This window comes from Meriones unguiculatus, chromosome 2 (assembly GCF_030254825.1).
Source record: "Meriones unguiculatus strain TT.TT164.6M chromosome 2, Bangor_MerUng_6.1, whole genome shotgun sequence".
Taxonomy (NCBI): Eukaryota; Metazoa; Chordata; class Mammalia; order Rodentia; family Muridae; genus Meriones; species Meriones unguiculatus.
The window spans coordinates 180526253-180550592 of NC_083350.1; the positions used below are offsets into that span (position 1 = coordinate 180526253).

General features: G+C 36.7%; 1 protein-coding gene across 4 annotated transcripts in view; it reads left to right on the forward strand.

Moving 5' to 3' along the window:
• The window catches only part of Fstl5 (follistatin like 5), a 692962-nt gene that overhangs the window by 297511 nt on the left and 371111 nt on the right, over nt 1-24340 (forward strand). For all 4 annotated transcript variants that reach the window (XM_060378450.1, XM_060378449.1, XM_060378448.1 and 1 more), the window contains exon 5: nt 11271-11467. In XM_060378450.1, the coding sequence (XP_060234433.1) occupies nt 11271-11467 (197 nt within the window). The remainder of the gene's footprint in view (nt 1-11270; nt 11468-24340) is intronic.

Here is a 24340-nt window from a genome sequence, read left to right on the forward strand (position 1 = left end):
ATGATGAATGTTGCAATGATTATAAATGGGGAAATATCTATCTATCTATTTGTTTGTTTGTTTTTTTGAGACAGGGTTTCTCTGTGTAGTCTTGCCTGTCCTGGACTCACTTAGGAGACCAGATTGGTCTTGAACTCACAACAGTCTGCCTGTCTCTGCCTCCCAGAGTCCTGGGATTAAAGGTGTGAGCCACCATGCCTGGCTAAATAGGATAATCTTGACAAATAAAAAGCAAAGATCAGATCTTTTTAGCTACTTTTTTGAGAAATCATATAATGTGTTTGATCGTATTTAACCTCATTTCTCACCTCAACTTCTTATTCACTTTTTAGGTCTCAGATAACCTGATTTATATTATTGCTATTTCATTGTCTTTCCTATTCTTTGTATATCACAAATTGCAAATGCTTAGTTTAGATTTAAGACTACATCTACAGTCAATATAAAAAAGATATCAAATAGAAAAATTTATAAAGAGTCTTAGTTACATGAAGGAATTCTAAAATTGTATAGAGCCGATTTGGATTTATTTATAATAAACTACATATATTAAGAACAGTTATGAAACAATCAAGAAAGTCATATGTGAAAATTCCATTCAAATGTTTAGCTCATTTGTATTTGGCAACCTTGAAGAAAAACATATCTACCCTGCTTGGATGAGTTTAAAGTTTTGTATCTAAATCATTCTCCATCATATCTTGTATTTATCAACTTAAAAAAATCTTTCTACACCTTAAAATATTATTTTTTTAGGTCCTAAGGAGTTATTTTAATTTCGATGTAAGCAGCAAAGGGCTAATAGAAGAAAAATGCTCAGAGAAAATATCTGACACAGCAAAGCATACGTAGACTTCACAGGAGAAAGTCAAAATTGTATATCTTTAACACAGCTGCAATCATACGATTTTGGTGCCTCTTAAATTTCATCTCAAAATTTGCTAAGGAATTTTATTTCCATTTCTCTTTTCAGTGAATGAGATAATAGGGTGGTTTCTGGTAAATACTGGGCATAATTATTCCTGATAAGGTAAAAGCATAGTTCTCCTGGGTAGCAGAATTAATTTTTTTAATAATTTTTATTTTTTAATATTAATCACAGATTATTTACTTTGTATCCCAGCCGTAGCCCTCTCCCTCATTCCCTCCCAATCCCACCCTCCCTGCCCCTCTCTAAGTCTTCTGGTAGGGGAGGTCCTCCTCTCTTTCCATCTGACCCTAGCTTATCAGGTCTCATCAGGACTGGCTGCAATGTCCTCCTCTGTGGCCTAGCAAGGCTACTTGTCCCTGGTGAGTCAGGGCGGGTTAAGAGTCAGCCACTCAGTTCACATCAGCGACAGTCCCTGGGAAACCCCCTTGGATGCTGAGCTGCCATGGACTACATCTGAACAGGGTTTCTAGGTTATGTCCATGCATGGTCCTTGGTTGGAGAGTCAGTTTCAGAAATGACCCCTCTGCTGAGATATATTTGGATATTGTAAGTAGGAGAAAACAACAAACAGGACAAGAGCCTACCATAGAGAGCCTCTGAAAGACTCTACCTAGCAGTGTATCAAAGCAGATGCTGAGACTCATAACCAAAACTTGGGCAGAGTGTAGGGAATCATGTGAAAGAAGGAGGAGTTAATAAGAACTGGAGATGATGGAAGCCAAAGTAATTTTTAACAAAATGTGGGGAGGAGAAAGGGAAGAGGAAGGGAGGAGACTGAGAGAGCTGCCCTTACCTCCAGGGCTCGGGGAGGAAGGTAATGCTACAAAAGCTCAGGGATTTGGGGGTCCACAAGGAGCCTCTACCCCTGGGTCTGGCCTCTGAGTAGGTGAGTCAGTGGACAGGAAAGGGATCCCTTGAAACCAAAATGGAAGCCCCTCTCTGCCTCCCAGCTGGAACCCCAGAAGTGGGCAGGAGGGTCATGGTCAAGCCTTATTCTGCATTGGGAATGGACCGTGAGGTGGGATGCAAAAGTGGCTGCTGCAGAATGTATTCAAAACAAGAAAACTCTGGACCTTTAAAAAAAAAGAAGCATTTTTTAAATATAAATAAATATATATGTTCTCGTTTGTGAGATAACCAGTAAGTATGTTTAGAAAGAACCAAGGACTGTTTCCAGCTGAGACCTAATTGACTAGGATCAGAAGGAAGGAAAAGAAGTCCTCCCCAATCAGTGGACTTGGGGAGGGGCATGCATGCAGAAGGTGGAGGAAGGGAGGGTTTGGGACAGGAGGAGGGAGGGAACCACAGGGGGGATACAAAATGAATAAATTGTAATTAATAAAGAAAAAAAAAAGAAAAAAAGAAAGGACCAAGGATATGCACTTCAGCATGTGCAAGATTCCCAGATATTTTAATGTATTTTAAATCTCATTTTAAAAGGGAATACTGTCAGCTTCAGGGGACCTCATAGAAAATCCTAATTGGCATTGGACAGAAACTTTAATACATATCCAGATGGATAGGGGCACCTTTCTTTTCCCTACACCCATAGTTTCCCCTGTCCTTGTATTCTGCTTCATTGGTGAAGCATGTTAGATCAGTAAGACTAAGATAATTATCCCCTCTGTCTCTCTGAGTGCTGGGATTACAGGCATGTTCCACCATGCCCAACTTAAACTGATTTAATCAGTGAATGGAGAGAAATATGTTCTTGGTGAAACAAGTCTGTTCCTCTGTATGAACAGTCTGAAGACTGTTGCCATCATTTACTTTGTTGTTTCCTTTTTATTCCCTTACAACTTTGAAATGCTTCGAAATTTTATGCAAGGTCCTTTCTTCACAGGGTTCAAGTCTGGTGGGAAAACTTTAAAATTTTAAAAGTCATTGAAATAAAATGAAAATGCCTTATATAGCTCCCCAGTTTCTAATCTGGCAAACTTCCAATGACATGGACTTGTTCTGGGGACAAGCTCTGAATCAAGAATTGACTACCAGCCAGAATCTTTTCTGTTCTCTGGGAAATTCTGATCAGCTAACAAGAAGCAATCCATGGAATCAAGGGTTCCTGTTTCCAAAGTTAATACAAAATGTATGCTCTGAATGAGCAAACTGAAATGTCCGCACAGTGCTTTCATCAGTGATTGTGCTGGTGAACAAAGAGGACACTATTTTGAGGAAGTCTGGGTTCTGCCTTGCTTGCTTGCTATTCCTTTTTTTTTTTTCTAAATAGATTTTTTTATAGCATATATTCTCAGTACAGTTTACCCTCTCATAACTCCTCCTAGCTATCACTGGTCTCCCCTCTCATCTGAATCCACACCATTCTTGCCTATCCTTAGAAAACAAAAAGGTATCTAAATAATAATAACAATAAAATAAAACAAGATAAAGCAAAAACAAACTAACCAAATAGGAAAAACAAACCCACAAACAGAAGAAAAAGCACTAAAGAAAAGCACAAAAAAAAAAACATGCAGATGTAAAAACACACATATTCATACACACTTGAGACCCACAGAGGAATGTTGCATTAAGATGACCCATTGACCTAATACTCTAGCTGTGAGATCAGTATCTTGCTCAGCCACCATCAGAGAAGATTCTTCCTGCAGTCGATGAAAATAAATACGGAGGTACACCATTAGACAGTGTGCAAGACCGCTATTATAGGATGGAGCTGTGAACATGTGACGCGAGGACTTCTGCCTTTTGCCTGCAGAGGTTTACTCTACTCTTGTTTCCTCTGAGATGGGTACCTTTCTCAGTCAAAACAGGCATGTGTTTAAATGGTTTAGTGTTGACTTAGTGAGTTCTTCTATCTTTGTGAAACTTGTTTTCTACATTTTTCAAGTATTAGAAAATTTAAAATAAGCTCCATTTGCTTTCTGTAGGGCACTGTTTTTCTTCTTGCATTCTAAGCTATTCTCTGAAGCCATGATTAAGTTAATCTATGAGAATTCCTGTGAAAATTAATTCCTGTCACAAAGCATGTATATCACTTATGTGTATAGAATTCATAGAATTTTGAGCTATTATTAGATATCTTTTTACAAAAAATATGTATATGGTTAGTTAAAATAGTGCTTTAAATGTTTTTTTCTAACATACAGATGCAAAATGAAAACATTAAAATTGTATTTCATCTCTCATAATTAGGAGAGAAATCAGATGTCATCAGTTCAAGAAAGTTAAGAAATCACAGCTCCTTACAGCTTAAAGAATCTCAGGAACTTGGGGAGATGGCTTATTCCGTAATTTACTTCCCTAAGCAAGCATGAGGAACTGAGTTTAACACTAGTTTGGCTCAGAGCAGCATGCAAGGAATCCTATTGCAGGTGGGGAAAAGAGAAGGATTCCAGATATTTGATTGCCAGGCACTCTGGCCATGTCTGCAACCTAGCTTCAGTATGACGATGATGACAGTGAACAGTGTTAAAGAAGAAATCCAGATACTGACCTATGATTTTCACATGCTCATGGATGAGTATGAGTAATCACACACACAGTTGTATAGCATGAACATACACACAATGGTGGAAATAAATCTACAAACATGTTTACAGTTAGTTTTTCCATGAAATGAGAGATGTTAACTGAATACCTGCTAGCCAAAATACACTCGCACCTCCATAGACAAGAATTACTGTCCATTGCTAAGATATGCACAATGTATGGAGTCGTAAAATACCTCAGACACAAGTGAAGGCTGTGATCAGACAACTTAGAAGGTCATACTGTAAACAATGAATAATTTGCTTAAACAGCATGTTCTAATATTTACATATTTTTAACATTTGTCAAATTGTATTAAATATCACAGCCTGAAAAACATTCAAATCAAACAAAATAACAATGATTGGTCAAAGCTTGTAAAAATATACTTGTTTATTTCACTAAACCTAAAAATCAGGTAAAAGTTAAATAAATGGTTTATTATTAAGCAAAAACATATTTTATATTAATATTTAGACACATAAATATATATAATAACAAATACTGACATGTAGCCTTCAATGATTGTTTTCTTTCATCATAAATGGAATTTAAGTGAAAAATAAAAAAAAAAACAAAGAAATATGGAGTATACTTGATAGTAAAATCTTCGCCTTTTTCCTTACAAGCTTGACACCTAGATATTCTTTTATTTTTTATTTTATTCATTTTTAAAATGTATTTATATTTTTATTAATTACAGCTTATTCACTTTGTATTCCCACTGTAGCTCACTCCCTCATTTCCTCCCAATCTCATCCTCCCTCCCTCATCTCCTCCCATTCCCCTCCTCAAGTCCACTGATAGGGGAGATCCTCCTTCCCTTCCATCTGACCCTAGCCTATCAGGTCTCAACAAGACTGGCTGCATTGTTTTCGTCTGTGGCCTGATAAGACTGCTCCCTGCTCAGGGGGAGGTGATCAAAGAACCAGCCAGTGAGTTCATGTCAGAGACAGTTCCTGTTCCCATTTGGACACTGAGCTACCATCAGCTACTTCTGTACAAGGGTTTTAGGGGTTCTAGGTTATTTCCATGCATGTCCTTGGTTAGATTATCAGTCTCAGATAAGACACCTATGCCCAGAATTTTTTGATCTGCTGCTTTCCTTTTGATCTGTGGAGTTCCTGTCCCCTCCAGGTCTTCCTATCTCCCCCTTCTTTCATAAGATTCCCTGCACTCTGCCAAAAGTTTGGCTATGAGTCTCAGTATCTCCTTTGATACTTTTCTGGGTAAAATCTTTCAGCTGTCCTCTGTAGTAGGCTCCTGTCCTGTTGTGTGTTTTCTCCCTCTTCCAATGTCCATCAAGTTTGCCTTTCTGCATAAAGGTTGATCATCTTACCCAGGGTCCTCCTCCTTGCTTGGCTTCTTTAGGTGTACAGATTTTAGTATGTTCATCCTATATTATATATTTAATATTCACTTATAACCATGTGTGTCTTTCTGCTTCTGGGATACCTCACTCAGGATGATCTTTTCTGGCTCCCATTTGCCTGCAAATTTAATGAATTCCTTATTTTTAATTGCTGAGTAGTATTCCATTGTATAAATGTACTACGATTAATTTCTGTATCCATTCCTCAGTTGAGGGACATATGGGTTGTTTCCAGATTCTGGTTGTTAGAAATAAAGCTGCTAAGAACATCGTTGAGCAAATGTCCTTGTTGTATACTTGAGAATATTTTGAATATATGCCTAGGAGTGATATAACTGGATCTTTAGGTAGCACGATTCCTAATTTTCTGAGAAAGTGCCAGATTGATTTCCAAAGTGCTTGTACAAGTTTACACTCCCACCAGCAATGAAGGAGGGTTCTTCTTTCTCCACATCCTCTCCAGCATATGTTGTCAGTTGAGTTTTTGATCTTAGCCATTCTGATGAGTGTAAGGTGAAATCTCAGGGTTGTTTTGATTTGCATTTCCCTGATGACTAAGGACTCAGCATTTCTTTAAGTGTTTCTCTGCCATCCTATATTCCTTTACAGAGAATTCTCTTTTTAACTCTGTACCCCATTTTTTTAATTGGGTTACTTGATTTTTTGTTGTTGTTTAACTTCTTGAATTCTTTATATATTCTGGATATTAGCCCCTGTCAGATATAGGATTTGTGAAGATCCTTTCCCAGTCTGTATGCAGTTGTTTTGTTCTGACAACAGTCTCCTTTGCTTTACAAAACTTTTCAGTTTCATGAGTTCCCATTTATTGATTGTTGATCTTTGTGACTTGCCAAAATCATACAATGGAAAAAAAGATAGCGTCTTTAACAGATGGCTCTGGTCTAACTTGATGTCTACATGTAGAAAAATGAAAATAGATCCATATTTATCACCCTGCACAAAATTAGAATCCAAAGGTAACAAAGACTGCAACATAAAACCAGACACACTAACCCTCTCAGAAGAAAAAGTAGGGAAGAGCCTTGGACACCTATATATTCTTTTGAAGCTGTATTTAGAAAATATTCTGCATCTCACTTGGAAAGATGACTGACTTTAAAGCAAAAGTCTCTGGTTCCTTTTCACCTGAAGGCAAACATAAAAATAGAAAACACCAAAGGCCTTCTGCTAGTTATTTGTAAGGTGAACATTAGAAATTTCACATCACATTTGTGTTTAGAAACTTTGTACATCTTAGGGAATTATTTACATGGGAATGTTGTAAATTTAGCTTAAAATTATAAAAAAAAAGTGATAAGAATAAATTCAAGGTAAGGAAATAGCCGTTTTCTCTGGTATGAGTTTTCTTAAAGCAATTCACAGGCTTTTTCTGAGCATAGTCCAATACCACGTTCAAGAACTATACCTCTATGTGAACTTGTATTAATGTTTTAAATAAGTATACACACTTTTTCATAGAGAGCAAAATACTATATTGTTGTCCGGCTGTCATGGAATAATTTGGATTTTCAAAGAAAGCAGCATATTTTCCCTTCATATTCTTCCAACTAATTTGGAGTGATCAGATTAATTGTTTTTTTCCAAGAAAATATACATCAATATGTAATTTTACATGAAAATCTATTATCATTTCTTCTTGCAATAAACTAGTCACTATTGCATTTTCTTTTAGAGAAAGCTCTGTATTTTTGGGAATGGCTTCAATAGTGGCACAATGTTTAACCAGTAACCGCCTGCTTTCTGATTGGATTTCAGTACTACTCCATAGAAAGAAATTCCTACCTGGTACTGTTAATCTAACCAAAAGTCCATGGTTGTGGAGCTTAAAGACCCTTGAAGCAAACCTACTACTATTAGTCTATTTAATAGACACTGTCAAACTGCCTTCTGGATTCATATATCTCTCCCCGTAAATTAGTCAGCTTTTATACCTCATCAAAGAAATCTTTGTACAGTAAATATTTAACACAGAAACAACTGGTCAAAGTATAGAGAATAGGTTTGAAGTACTCATCAATACATTGGAAATCTGTATATTATCCTCACCCTCCTGAAGCCTGAGAGATCACTGGAGAAGAGGAGACGGGAAGATTCTAAGAGCCAAAAATAATTTAATACCAGAGCTAAACATTTTGCTGATAGGACTACCAAACTCAATAATTCTTAGCAGTTATGTTTATCTACAAAATATTTATATAAGATAAAGCTAGCCAACATTCTAGCGTAGACTGAGGAGGGGTTCCTGACCCTCACTCCTAAGTGATGGGCTATAGGCAATTGATTCCTGAGGGAATGTGCTGCGTAGTCTTACGTGAACTTGAGAATAACTAGAATCATCTTAGAAGAGGGAACCTCAGTAAGAAAATGCCCCCACCAGATTAGCCTGTAGTATGTTGTTTTTGTTTGTTTGTTTGGTTGTTTTTTTGTTTTGTTTTGTTTTGTGTTTTGTTGTTGTTGTTGTTGTTGTTGTTGAAGATGTACGTGGAAAGGCCCAGCTCACTGTGGGCCTAATGATCCTTGATTCCATAAGAAAGCAGGCTGGGAAAGCAATGAGGAGCAAGCCAGTAAGCAGTCCTCCCGATCTTCTGATTTTTTACAATTTTCCCAACTCCTATTCTGCAATGTCCCCTGAGACTTAGGTATGAGAGTGTTTTGTAAATGTATCCATTGGGGGTGGGCTCCATATTTTGCATATTGACTCACTGTGGTTTTCTGCAGTAGTCTCCATCACCCCATCAATGACCAGCATGCCACAATAACTCTACAGGAGAAGTTGTGGCACACATACTTTGGTGGTAACCAATGGCTTTGTAATTGAATCTAAGACTCACTCAACAAAACTGATACTTTGGTACTGAAAACTTAGCTGAATGATCAATGCTGGTGAAATAAATCTCTGTTGTTGTACAAGACCCTATAACCACTAATTTACTAAAACACATTATACTTTTAAAAAATAAATTTATTTTAATTAGTTCTCTCTCTCTTTCTCTCTGTGGCATGTGTGTGTTTGTGAGTGTGTGTGTGTATTATGTAGGTAGGTGTGAAAGTAGGTAGGTATAAACGAATAAATGTATTTGCCTTCAGAGGCTAGAAAAGTTGTCTCATTCCTTGGAGCTGACGTTACAGGTGTTTGTGAGCCATCTTTAGTGATTTCTGGGGATTGAATCTGCGTCCTCTTTGCAAGAGCAGCAATTGCTGTTAACCTCTGAGACATCTATCTCTCTAGTCCTGACTAGATAAAAATTAGAGTATCAAAGTTTCAAATTGATTTAGTCCAAATTTAAATGTTCCTTAGAATATGTGTCATGCTTTCCTTTTTCTTCCATTCCAATTCTCATTGACATTTTGAAATCTCTGTTGTTTGTAGTCTAAACTCAACCTCTGAAGGCATACTTTTCACCCTCTGATCTCAAGGAGAAATCAAGGTACTACTGAGAGGGGTGAAAGGTTAGCGTTTGCAGATTTTCTACTTAGACATCATTTATATCTGGATTCAAAAGATTATTCTACTTTACCCTTTCCTAACTGAAGTACCATCTAAACATTTATATTTGTTTTGAAGAACTTATCTTGTATTTTATTTTGTACATTAATCCAAGCCAGAGATATTAGAATAGTTGGCTGTGCTTTTTCATTCTTTCTCACAGAAGTCTCTTCTTCATGATGCACATGTGTGTATAACTATACACATGCCTGAAGCACTGATTTCGTGCTGCTCCTCCTTTTACGAAGTTCGCCAGATATGGCTCTAGATTTAATCACTTCACTCTTTTTGAAGTGAATTCTTTGCTATTATAAAAACATTCCTATTATTATTGTTCTGTAAGAAGAGAATAATGTTAAATTGACTTATTCTCTAGCAGTACATTTACTTTTTGTTGTAAAAAAAGGGACGTCTTGACAGGATTACTAAACACTAAAATAACTGCATTGTAGAACTCTCATTGCCCTTTATAAAAAAGTAAGATCACCTTTTTTCTCTCTAGAATATGATGTTTTCCATCTTCTCTTGAAAGAGAATGGAACTTCAAACGCTGTTTCTCCACCTAAGGCTTCCCAGGCATATATTTACACATATTAAGGAATCTTCTTTTAAAATTGTCAATGCTGTCAAGACTAATTGTCAAAAGCAGCTCAATTATACAGCTAGTTTTTTTAAATAAAATTATTTTGTAAAATTTTCCATCTAAAATAGCACCTACTGTTTCATTCATAATTGCTCCAATCACTGCCATTTTATAATATGTTTTATGTCACATTTCTTGTCAGCAGGATACATTATCTTTCAATATTCCACTTTTACAGGCCTCATCACAGGGATGTGTAAAACCAAATCCTCTGTGAAATAATTAACTGAAAATACTAGAGAAGTCGTGTTAGTTTTAATTTTTGCTTGGTTTTATTTTTGAGAGAAACATTAGGTATGCAATTATTTAAATTAATTTTAATGCCCCTATTATTAAGATGTATACACAGGAGGTACTGAAAATATGTTAATAATATTTATTACAATTAATTTTAAATGGGAGTTGAGATTTGAAATGTTGAAACTTCAAGGTATACAATGAAAACACACGACTCAATAATCTCAGTAATAATCTCAGTACTTTAAAAGGAGTTAAGGAGATACCATAGCAGTAAGGAAAGGAATGTGGGAGGATCCTAATATGAGCTTAGTGCCAGTAAAGATATTTTTACAAGGGGGTGGGCAAGTGTTAAATAGAGACAAACAGACCAAAATACAGGAGGGTTTTTTTTAATAAGTCAAATGTTTTAAATATATATATTTAACTTAATCTGTGTGGTGTGGTAAAATTTTGGGGGAGCCAGATATGAATAAGTTTAATTACAAAATCAGTCAGATTCTAATCCTTTGCCTACTTATTTGAAACTCATTTTCTTTAAAAGTTTATTTATGGGTGTGCTCATGTGTGCATGTGTCACCTGAGTGCGGATATCTGCAGAGAGCAGAACAGGGTGCAGATCCTTTGGAGATGAGTTGTCGAGAACCAACTCATCTGGGTGGCAGTAGCTAACGTTTAGCCGTCTACAAGAGAAGCAAGTGCTGTTATTGCAGAGCCATTTCTCCAGACCAGTTCATTATCATTAGCATATTTGAGTTTATTAATATATAGGTTTACTGTTAAGATAAAAACTGGTACAATTAATTTAAACTTTATACCCAGTTGGTCATATACTTTTCTGTTTTCAAATATTAATGTATTTCTCAAAAAAAGAAAAAAAAACATAGTGAATATTTTGTCATCTTGGCAGAAAAAAGTTTTCCAGCACCTTGAGAGAAGTTCATTCATTTTTCCGAGTTTAAAAGTATGCAAAATCAGAAATTGAAAATGTTGCATACATTGCCCATATAGGATCAAAATTTACATATTAATAAAATAATTTTTCTCAATAAAATGCTTCAAAAATAACTCAAATTTTTTGTTACAGGAGACAACTGCCTGGCCACTGAGTACAGCAAGATGAAAAGTATGCTTTTAGATTTACAAAACCAAAAGTACATTACACAAGAAAATGAGAATCCTAACAGTGATGACATATCTAGGAAGAAGCCGTTGGTGGATCAAATGTTCAAGTATTTTGATGCAGACAGTAATGGACTTGTAGATATTAATGAACTAACTCAGGTATGATCAATGATTAAATAAAATGCCTTTCTTAAATATAGAGCATAGTTTTATATTTGTGAAGATTTCTATATTTAATAATACATTTAGTTCATATGATCAAATGAGTGGAAATTAAATGTTAAGATTTGACTCTATAACTGGTTATGGAGGTATATGCAAAGAGATGGTGGGAATGAAACTGGACTGAGATACATAATTGGATTCTGTCTTAGCAAGTCAAAGACTTGGGCTAGCAAGCGTGTGTGTGCCTGGCTTCTATCGCCAAGCCACAGGGTCAAACAAACCAACAAACATACAAAAGACAGCTAATTTATCAGAAACATTTACTTAATACTGCACTATTTTATAATTTACAAGAAATATGTGCTTGTGATATATTCTATATCTTAAGCAAAACTGTAAGCTATGTTGTGGATCTTGGAAGACTGCCACTGTGGACAATGGTGCACGCTGCTGAGGGGTACAGCTCTGAAACTTTTACTGCTCAGAAGTTGATTACTGTGTGTCATCATTGGTTTTAAAGCTGCGTATGGTCATGGACCATTTACCTGTAATCTTATGTCCTTTGTCTGTCTTTGAATATTGAGCAATGCAGGGCTCATGAAATAAGTGAGAAAGTGTTCATTTCTGTCCTCTGAAAGAACTTTGTTAACAATTTATGTCTCAAGTGTTTGATAGAACACATCTCAGCCTAGTCTTTTTCCAGTTTGAAATATCAGTAACTGATGAGAGAATATCTTTATAGATACACATATATTTTAACATGTCCATTTTAGAAAATCATATCTTTCAAGAATTTATCTAATTTTCAAGGCTATCAAATTTAGAATATGGAATTATTCCTCATATTTCTTTATTTTCCTTTGTAATTTCATGGACTCTTTTTTACTTTTATTAAGTATGAATCCTTCTTTCATACGCTGTACCACAGTCACAGTTTCCTCTCCCTCTACTCCTCCCAGCTGTTCTCCCCATCTCTTTTATCCCCAAACATCCTCCTGCCCCTCAATTTTCTCCTCAGAAAAGAGCAGGTCTGCAAAATGCTACAGACAAATAGGACAAAAAAAAAAAAAAAAAAAAAAAAAAAAAAAAGATAAAACTAGGCAAAAACCCCCATACAAAGACTGAACAAGACAATCCAAAGGAGGAAAAGGGTCTCAAGAGCAGGAAAGCAGGAAAGAGAATCATAGAAACATTGCTCCCACTGTTAGGGGTCCCCCAAATCATCAAACTAACAGCCTTAACATACTATGCAGAGGACCTAGTGCAGACCCATACAGACCCTTTTCTATGTGGTTCCCCAATATCCAAAGGAAGGAACCAGATTGGGCACCTTCAATACAGACTCTCTGTACAATGTGGGTCTCTTCACTCACTCCCATCTATTGCTAGAAGAAGCTTCTGATAACAAAGCACTAATCTAAGTATAGCAGAATATCATTGGGAATTGTTTCTCCTTTCACTGATATTTTTTCTTTTGTTAGTTGTTTTTGGTTCTATCCTTGAGCTGTGGGCTATCTAGCAAGTAGTTCCTGTCCTTTCAGCCAGTAGACAGCATAGACTCCTTATAGAGGCATGAGCCTCAAGTTAAACCAAGCATTGGCTGGCTACTCCCACAAATTCTCTGCTACCATTGCCTCAACATCTTTCAGGCAGGCCAGATTGTAGGTGGAGAGTTTTGTGGCTGGGGTGGTTTCCAGGCTTCTCTTCCCATAGCCACCGCAGGGCCTTCTCAGGTCAGAGACTACGACATATGGGGGAAGACTTTATGCAGGCACCAGCTCAACCTCTCTGCCATCAATGTGGATGTTTTGCTCTGCGGTGGGGCCCCACTATCAGTTTTTAGAGAGTCACCTTCTGTCCTAGCATCAGCCTTGGTTGTTTAGAGATCTACATGGGAGATCCCCCTAAGCCAACAACTCAATTGACTATAACCTAGTCCTAGTACTGGAAACCTTGTCTGGCTACAATAGATGGCCAGTTCATATTCTGTATCTTTTATTACTAGGAGTTCTCACTAGGGTCATGCACATAGATTCCGGGAAGTTTCCACACCACCTCCCTAGTCCAGTGGTCTCTCCATATTTTCTTCCTCCCCCTCCCCATACTTCTTGCTCTTGTTCCCAACAATCCCCAGTCCACATACAAAATTTCTTCTATTTCCCTTCCCAGGGTGGTCAGTGCATCCCCCCACCCCCTAGAGACCTCCTCTTTACCTATCTTCTTTGGGTCTCTATTTTGTAGCTTGATTATCATTTACTTAATAGCTAATATCCACCTATAAGTACTCATGGGCTCTTTAATGATTCTCTTTTATATAGAAAGTGTTGGTATGTCACCCACCAGTACTATTTAGATAAAACAAAACATGGGCTGAAGAGATGGCTCAGTCATTAAAGGCTAGGCTCACAAACAAAAATATAAGAAAAAAAAACCATATGGGATCCTTGGAAAATATGTGATGAATATGTTTTAAGAGGTTTTTGCCTATTGTTTTGAGGGTTTGGTTATTTATTTAAACAATCTATATGTCAAGTGTTACAATGTTTAATATACATGATATATTCTCAAAATTTAACAGATATCCTGTAATAATAAATATAAAAAGTAATTAGGTTTTAAGAAGTAAAGTGCAAAGGTTTTAATGATATCTGTTAATAATTTAAAAACCATTTTCACCAAATAATATACAATATGTTATTCTAAGATATAGCTGGTTACAAGTGATAATTAATAACTATACCTTCTCTGTGAGATTTTACAAATACAGCCTGGGAGTTGTCTCCATGTATTTTTGTCTTTATTGCCTGTAGTGCAGATATACTCTAGAGTCTCTCGTGCATATTTTAAAGTGAATCAGCAGATACAGCCTTGTCTTGTTGAGAGAAAATTCATAATAAAAAGCAGTAATTAAAGATGACAAGATTACAGTTAACAACTTGAAAGCATCATAGTTAAGAACTTGTTAGCAGGAAGAAAAATGTTAGCTAAAATGAGCTGACTGGTTGTAGAGATAAACATTCAAATCCTCCTTCTTGATTATAGCCTAACACAAATGATAATAAACACACACAACTTATTTTGCTATGTAGAATGTGTTCAAATAAAATGCAAATTTAATGTAAAGTCTTAAAATTTTAATGGGATAATACTGCATGAAATTGATAAAATTGTTTTTAGGCCACTGGAGAGATTTATCACTGCCTTTGAAGGTCTAGTAGGGTTTAAAAGGCAATATTAAACAATAAGTGGCAACGACTATTAAGACAGGATATTCCTTTCCCAAGATCAAAACAGAGTATTTTGTTTGCAAAGGAACTGGAGCTTAAAGTAAAGATGTCCTACAATACTTTGAATTATCATTTTTTTTTTGTGATCACAAATTTGCAGTCAAGAACTTTGATTATAAAGCTACTTATTTGCTGTGTAATGTTTGACAAGTCATATCCTCAATTTCTCATACTCTCTCAAGAGTCATTAATGACTTAAATTTGATGTAACACCTGTTGTGGTTTAGTATATATACGCTTTTTATAAAGATAATAAGTACACAGGCAACATGACATTGGATGTAGCACCAAATCAGACTTTCATGAAGGCACAGTAGGATGATAATGGAGGGAAAGAGGACACCTTTTCTGAGCTAGTGAGTCAGTAGTAGACAAATATTTCCATTATGCCTAACCTTAGCATCTTTCGTGTATGATGTGTAAAAGCAATCAAATATTAGTTGAAGTTATAACTCAGCATGTGTGCACAGATTCAAACATGCAAAACATTTTAAGTAATGGATTAATAATGGAAAATTATAATATAAATAAAAAACATTTTGTTATACTGATAAATTAAAAGAAATAGAGCATGATTTCTACTTTATTCATCCCTGAGGATCTCATAGAACAATTCCATATATTAGCATGTTAGTAAATCCTAGAGTTCTCTCCAGAGACACATAAATGTTTTCCTCTGCAACCATTGAGATCTAGGTTTCCTAGAATACCTGTAGTCATATCTTTATAGGTAGATGTTAAACTGAACCAAACATAAGTTAAATAACACATATTTTACTTTGGGATGCTGATATACATTGAGCTAAAGTGTTTCTTGATAATGTTAAACTTTAAACACTTATGTACATGTAGTTTTTCCTATAAATCAAGTTATATTTGATCAAAAGACAATTTATACATGTATAAAACTCTAAAAAATTTTAAGATACTAAATTAAAACTTAATTAAAATATTAAATTTAAAATAATATGTTAAAAAGAATGAAATTATTATTTTAAATTTGAGACTTATTTTATTAATTACTGCATTTTAATTAAATATATTTAATTATTTAAATATTTACTGTGTGTATATATTCAGTTATCATTACCATAATCCAGATTCTATTTTTATTTATTATTATTTTTACTATTATTATTATTTACAATTTATTCACTTTGTATCCCAGTTATAGCCTCCTCCCTCATCTCCTCCCTGTCTCACCCTCCCTCCCTCTTCGTCTCCTATTCTTCTTTCCTAGTCAACTAGTAGGGGAAGTCCTCCTCCTGTACTGTCTGACCTTAGCCTATCTGATCTGATCAGGACTGCCTGGATCCTCTTTCCCTGTGGGCTGGCTAGGTCACCCCATCAAGGAAGAAGTGATCGAGGAGCAGGCAACTGAGTTCATGTCAGAGACTGTTTCTTCTCCCCTTATTAGGGAAACCGACATGGAGACTGAGTATTCTTTGCGGCTATATCTGAGCAGGGAGGGGTCTAGGTCTTCTGTATGCATGGTCTTTGGTTGATGCATCAGTCTCTGCAGTTTCCTCTGGGCCCAGATTTTTTGGCTTTGTTGGTCTCCTTGGGGGGCTTTTGTCTCCTCCATGTCTTTCTATTTCCCCCTTCTTCCATAAGACTCTCTGAGCTTTGCTCAAAATTTGGCTGTCTTTGAATCTGCTTCGATCCCCTGGTGGGTGACTTCTTTTAGAGGATATCTGTGGTAGGCTCCCAAATGTTTCCTGTCTTCTACCACTTTTGGGGTCTAACCTGATTTCAGATTCTACTTCTATCTTTGTACTTCTATTTTAGTCTTACACAAGTAGTCAGTTATAAGATGCACTGTAGATTTCTGAGTGATCGTGTACAGCCAGACCTTTCCCACATAACTGTTTGCAGTGCACTATGGGATTGAATATGAGAAAAAATTACACTGAATCTACCGGTGTCTAATATGTATAACTGTCAAAATTTTAAAAAATTTAAGATATGATTCTAGCTACGTTTTTATCATGAAAAAGACATGTCTCACAGATTAGGTTCTGAATTCAGATTAGTATGTGGAAATTTTGTCAGGAAGTGGCTTTTAGATCAACATCTGGAGGAGAGTAAAAGTAGCTGGACCAGGATGAAACTGACCCATGGACAACTTTCCAAATACTGAAACTCACAGAAAAGGAAGGGTGCAATTCTGACAGGTACTCAGCTATGAGCTCTCAGTAGCCAAGCATCTACAGTATGATACAGAGTACCATGACAGTAAAGGTGGATCTGTACAATCCTGTTCATATTCATATCCAGGAACACAAAGAAGTTGTCTTATGAGGAGTATTTGTTATAAACTGGACAATGAGGATGTACCGTTCATATAAAAAGAGTTTACTAAGGACAAAGACAAGCAGTCTTGGCTTAGCTGGTCTTGACTTGAATGGATGGTGCTTAAAGTTCAGTTGTGAAGATACTTGAGATAGACTGATTTGTGATAGGGTTAGTTTATATGATCCCATTTTGGTTGGGATGTGTAGCCTGTGACCTCAGTAGGAAAGTCAATGTAGTGCTAAAGGGATACTGCAGATAGGCAGAACAGCCAAATGACCTCTGATGTCATTGATGGAGTAATGCATTACAGTTGAATGCTGGTACAGGTTGATCATGAAGCCTGAAAAGCTTAAACACCCAAGATACAGTTTCTACAACTGTCAGCTCTAAATCTCTGTTTCTTGTGGTTGCAATTTCATTATCATTCAAAATAATATAGTTCTACCTTATCATCTGCTTGGCAATTTACATAGCTAACTATATTCTATATTACATTTTATAATTTCTAACTCATAAGTTCCGTACATACTAAGTTGAAGAGTATAAAATAAATGACATCTGAAGACAATGCTTGCCGCCATCTCCCCTGAAGTGGCTCACCTGACAATACAAAGAAACTAGTGACATCTCTGGTCTATCTCTTCTGCCACATTTGTAGATATTTGAAATGGAGAGGCATTTTCATATCTTCTTTCCTTAAGTAAGACTCACTCTTGGAGCACTTTTTTCTCAAGGGTTTCAGTATCTGCAAATGATACAAAGCAGGATGGTAAGGTACCAAAATTAGTTCTAAGGGGAACAAAACAGAACTCCTCTTACAGATTTCAGTCAAATATTGTGTGATGCAGATCATATTTTTAGTTAAATTATTTTGCTCCTTCAGGTTTGAAAGCTCATCCTTGGTTGAAAATGAGTAGAATCATGCATTATTTGCTCAATTCTAGTGATGTTCCATATATTCTCAAATTAGCAACCTCTTATCTGAATCTCATTCTGAGTGATTGGTCTTACTTTAACTGGAAAGAACCATGCACACTTTTGCCTTAGATCTATGCTGGAGGAGTTGTAAGGTCACCAGCTTTCTTCCTCTCCCCAAATCTAAACAGGTATCTGTCATTGAGTTTCTCTCTTCCATTAAATTTTCTTCTTTAACACTAAGTTTTCAACACTCTCTTTGACTTTTTCATGAAATTTGAGTTCAGTAATACTTGCTTCTCAGAAGACTGTCTTTGAAGTAATATAGTTCAAGTAGTCTTAACACCCAGTGTGGATATGTATTTGTGTGTGACATTGCTCACTGCAAATTCTTAACAAATATACAATTTTTTAAAATGTGGTTGCAATGTTTTTTTTCTTTTTTTAATTTTTATTATTAGTTACATTTTATTAACTCTGTATCCTGCTCCCTCATTCCCTCCCAATCCCACCCTCCCTCCCTCATCTCGTCCCTGCCCCTTTCCAAGTCCACTGATTGGGGAGGACCTCTTCCCCTTTCATCTGACCCTATTTTATCACTTATCTTCAGGACTGGCTGTGAAGTCATCCTCTGTGGCCTAGCAGGACTGCTCCTCCCTTGGGGGGGGGGGGTGGGGAGGTCAAAGAGCCTGGCATTGAGTTAATGTCAGAAATAGTCCCTGTTCCCCTTAATAGGGTAACCCACTTGGTTACTGAGCTACATCCGAACAGTGGTTCTAGATTATATCCATACAAGGTCCTTGGTGGAGTATCAGTCTCAGAGAAGACCCTTTGTGGAGCTCCTATCCTCTCCATGTCATACTAATTCCCCTTTATTTCATATGATTCCCTGCACTCTGCCAAAGGTTTGGTTATGAGTCTTAGTATCTGCTTTGATAGACTGATAGGAAAGTCTTTCAGAGGCCCTCTGAAGTAGGCTCCTGTCCTGTTACTTGTTTTCTCCTACATCCAATGTACCTTCCATTTGTCTTTCTAAGTGAGGATTGATCATCTTACCTGGAGTCTTCTTTCTTGTTTATCTTCTTTAGGTGTGTAGATTTCATTATGTTTATCATATCTTATAGGTCTATATAAGTGAGTATATAGAAAGACATGTTTGTCTTTCTCCTTCTGGGATACTTCACTCAGAATGATCCTTTCTAGATCCCACCATTTGCCTGCAAATTTCATGATTTCCTCATTTTTTGATTGCTGAGTAGTATTCCATTGTTTAAAAATACCACAATTTCTGTATTCATTCCTCCATTGAGGGGGATCTAGGTTGTTTCCAGGTTCTGGCTATTACAAAAGAAGCTGCTACAAACATGGTTGAGCAAATGTCCTTGTTGTGTACTTAAGCAAATTCTGGGTATATGCCTAGGAGTGGTATAGCTGGGTCTTGAGAAAGCACTATTCCTAATTGGCTGAGAAAGCACTATTCCTAATTGGCTGAGAAAGCACTATTCCTTATTGGCTGATTTTCAAAGTGGTTGTACCAGTTTACATTCCCACCAGCAATGAAGAAGGGTTCCCCTTTCTCCACAACCTATCCAGCATGTGTTGTCATTTGAGATTTGATTTTAGCCATTTTGATGAGTGTAAGGTGAAGTCTCATGGTTGTTTGGTTTGCATTTCTCTGATGGCTAAGGATGTTAAGCATCTCTTTAAGTGTTTCTCTGCCGTTGAGTTCCAATGGCAGGCTCTTTTGCCTCCCCAACTCCCAAGGGAGGAGCAGTCCTGCTAGGCCACAGAGGAGGACTTTGCAGCCAGCCCTGAAGATACCTGATAAAACAGGACCAGACAAAAGGGAGGAGGTCGTCCCCAATCTGTGGACTGGGAAAGGGGCAGGGAGAAGATGAGGAAGGGAGGGTGGGATTGGGAGGGAATAAGGGAGCAGGATACAGCTGGGATATAGAGTTAATAAAATGTAACTAATAATAATAAACAATTAAAAAAAGAAAAATCAAAAACAAAAAGTAAATAAATAAAAACTGTATTCCAATATTTCAAAAAAAATGTGTTTCTCTGCCATTCTATATTCCTCTACAGAGAATTCTCTGGGTGAATTTTGGGGGTTGCTCATGTACACTATCATATCATCTGTGAATAGTGACACTTTCACCTCTTCTTTTCCAATTTGTATCTCCTTGATGTCTTTTAGTTGTCTTATTGCTCTGGCTAGGACTTCAAGTACTATGTTGAAGAGATATGGAGAGAGTGGGCAGCCTTGTCTTGTCCCTGATTTCAGTGGGATTGATTTAAGTTTCTCTCCAAGTTTGATGTTGGCTATTGGCTTGCTGTATATTGCCTTTACTATGTTTAGGTATGGGCCTTGTATCCCTGATCTCTCCAAGACTTTAAACATGAATGGGTGTTGGACTTTGTCAAATGCTTTTTCGGCATCTAAGGAGAGGATCATGTGGTTTTTCTCCTTCAGTTTGTTTATGTGGTGGATCACATTGATGGATTTACATATATTGAACCACCCTTGCATGCCTGGGATGAAGCCTATTTGGTCATGGTGGATGATATCTTTGATGTGTTCTTGGATTCGGTTTGCAAGTATTTTTTCTTTCTTTTTTTTTCTTTTATTGAGTATTTTTGCATCAATGTTCATAAGAGAGATAGGTCTGAAGTTCTTTTTTTTGTTGGGTTTTTGTGTGGTTTAGGTATCAAGGTGATTGTGGCTTCATAGAATGAGTTTGTGTTTGCAATCTTTTTATTTTTTTTTCAATGCAGTTTATTCAGGAACCTTGAACAATCATCTGACCCTGGGGAAAGCCAGCCCACAGCTTAAATAGCCTCTGGGTAGCCAGCCCCAGCATGCCACGTGGGCAATGCAGATAGGTCCACATACATGGAAGCAAGCCAGATCCTCGGCCTTAGCCAAATGTGGAGTTGTTCGTGACAGAGAGCACTCATCATCGGGAAGGTGGAAGGCGGAAACCAGCTCCATCTTTAAGGCGCGGCATTACGCAGCTCTGTACAGTTCCCCCTTTTTGTTTTAGATGCATCAGGCAAGAGTAGAGGTCTGATCTCTGATATTAGAAATAAGTTGGGAAATTGTACTGATGTTCATTTAGGTGTCATCCACCCAAAGAGCATCAGACCCGTCCGTGTTTGCAATCTTAACCAAATGGTTGTTCCAGTTGAGTGTCATTGGAGAAAAAGCCAAAAAAAAAAAAAAAAAGAGTTCATTTCCAATGAAATGGAACATTGCATTTGATAATGAAAACAGTAGGAATGTCGAGGGAATAGGAGTGGATAGAAGAAGAAATCAGAATCTAATGATATTTCTGAATTATGGGGGAATAGTCATTTATCTGAATTTCTCATAACTCAAAGAAGTGAGTTTATTTATTATCTATCAACCAAATATCAATTTTCTATTCATCTTTCCATTTTCTTTCTTCTTCTTCTGGAGAAGGTTAATTTGTGCAGAAGAAATAATCTAAAATGCCAAGTTATTTTTTTGCCTGGTTTCTACTACATTAGAATGGATATAGGATAAAAAAGAGCTTCCAAGTAAATTTTTAAGAGGCAGATATTTTTATCCCTCTTCTTTCTCTTTCTTCCACTTTCCTCCCTTGTCATTTACATTCCCTTTTTGCTTTCTTTGTGTTGTTGTTTCCATAATCTCAGAATCTTACCCAAAACTTACAGTTTCTTGTACCAAGTTACAGCATTTTAGAGTGAATCAGTGTACCGGACTCAAGCTAGAACAAGCTTTTGCAAGAAAGTGAAGCGAAATAATTCTTTGTTCAGAATACTGGATTTCCTTAGAGGGGAATGTTAGTTAGGCTTGGAAGATAAGAAACATGTATTAAATCAAAAAGGGAGAGTGGGACTTCAGAGTGTCACATAAGTAGGGACTGATGCATGGTTCCACACTGTCAATGAGTTTTCAATTTCTCATATAGGGACCTGCACTCAGCCAAAACCAGAATTTTTAACTTTACAACATTAATTTTAGAACATGCAGTATAAAACAGGGTGAGAATTTATTTAAAGACATTACAATATAAAAAGCGACACATACAGAATAAAAGACACCCAGAAACAGTCAGATGTAGTTCTGTGGAATCTGAAATTCTCAAAGGCGAGTTCACCCCACTGTATTTACAGTGGCCACGGACTCCATTCTAGTATGCTTTAAAGCCATTATCTACTAATCATTACCCAAAAACCTACAGGATGCTGTAAGGGTGCTCTGCTGTACACGTGACAGAAGTATGATGGATAAGGTCAAAATAGAGATGCAGGGAATTAGGATATCTTCATATAATCAAAGTTAATAATTTTGTTTGTGAGACTGCTAGGAACTGTGTAGGAGAAAAATGAGACCATTTAAACATCATATAGGCTTAGGCCTTAAGCATATTTCATTGCTATTTTAGTGCAGTATTTGTATGTGAATGGAATATTCATGCTATATTATTAGCCTTCACAGAGATTACTGCTAATTTTCCTGAAAAGGCTTTGACTTGACATTGGAGAAGAGGGGTCCTGTTTCTTCTTGGGGCCTCAAAACATTCCTTTCTTTTATAGCTGCTTTAGCAGGACCAAAGGGGTAATCAGGAATTACAAAGAACAATCAAGTCCTATACTGTGTTCTGTAGGGCAGTATTTCCTTCTCTGTGGAACTATATTCTGAGACTCTAACCTGGAACCTAAAATAACAAATTCTAAACTTTATATTACTTATTTCATGTATATTCATACTTTTTACTTAGTTTGTTAGCTTGTCAGTCAAAAATAGTACAAACAAATAATAAAATAGAATAATTACTAAAATTTACACTAACAAAATGGGTAGCATTCTGAAATCTTCCATTAAAGACACATGCACACACACACACACACACACAAGCAGATGTGATATTGACCATGGCTAACTAAACTCATAGACAGCAAAATGTTACATAGGTGAGTACTAGGATATAACTATTTTCATCAAATGAAATGAGAGCCAGTTTGTTAGAATGCTAACAATGATTAGTATAGATTATTAACTAGACAGGATCTGAAAATACCTAGGAGCTATGCCTCAAAGTAGGCTTATATCAGTATACTTAAATTAGGTCTGTGTCTCAGAGACCATCTTGTTTAGGATAATTGATATTAAAGGACCCATCCTAAAGAAGGGGTATACCCTTCCCTGGGCTTCAGTCATGGACTACATAAGAAAGAAGATGGTTGAGCAAGAATCTTTCTATCTCTCAATCTCTCTCTGTGTATGTGTGTGTCTGTCTCTGCTTCACCTTGTGTGTGTTGTATGCACTCATGTTTGCATGAGTGTGAGTGAAAATGTATATGCAGTAATTTCCATGACCATTCTTTACTTTGTTTATGGAAGATCTCTTATTCAACTCAGAAGGCCTCCATTCATTTAATCTAGCCCGTTTCCCTTTGTGGATCTTGTCTCTGCTACCACAGGCTGGGATTACAGGTAGTCCATGCCTGCTCAGCATTTCTGTGGGTAACAGTGTGCCAGCACCCAATCCCAATCTTGATCCTCACACTTGCACAGCCCAGTCCTCTGTCCTCTAGGCCATTGACACAGCACCTCGTTTCTCCCTTCCGTTTGACTGTGGGCTTAATGTAACAAGTTGCTTGAAATTCCTGCTAAAATGACTTCCAAAAGAAGCCCTTCTTTCCATAGCTTGGTTTTGTCTGAGTAGATGTTTGTACACCAACAGAAAGCATATATTTGCACTAGCAGCAAGTCTGTGACATTTGGAGTAAAATGATCATTACTTGGAAATATAGACCCTTCCCTGACATAGTAGAATAACTGTTGTGGAATGTGAGGAGGACACAGAGGTGGTTCATGTAACAAGAGCTCTGTTTCTTCTGCAGAAAATCCAGGGGAGATCCACAGCACTCACATTTGGTGGCTCACAACTCCCTCTAACTCCCGTCTCACAGGGTCTGATATCTTCCCTAGCCACTTCAGGCGCCTGCATGCATGTAGTACACATGGATTTAGTACATACATGCCAGATTTAAAATATCCAAATAAATCATTAAAAATAAAGAAAGGAAGGTGTGGGATTTGCTCACAGAATCCCTCCGCCATGATGAGCTTAAATAAGCAGCAGTAATGAGTACATTGATTTAAGTTTTTCTCCATTTAGATTCTGTCGTCTTTACAAGCCAATTTGTATTATAAATGCATATTAAAATAAAATATTTTTGAATGGGTACATGTGCCAACTCTTTATTTAAATTATAGAGAGAACTACTCTTTACATGATTTAGATTATTCTGCTATACAAATTTGATTTACAATTCCATTTGCACAATGAAAACCCCATGTGAATACATTTAC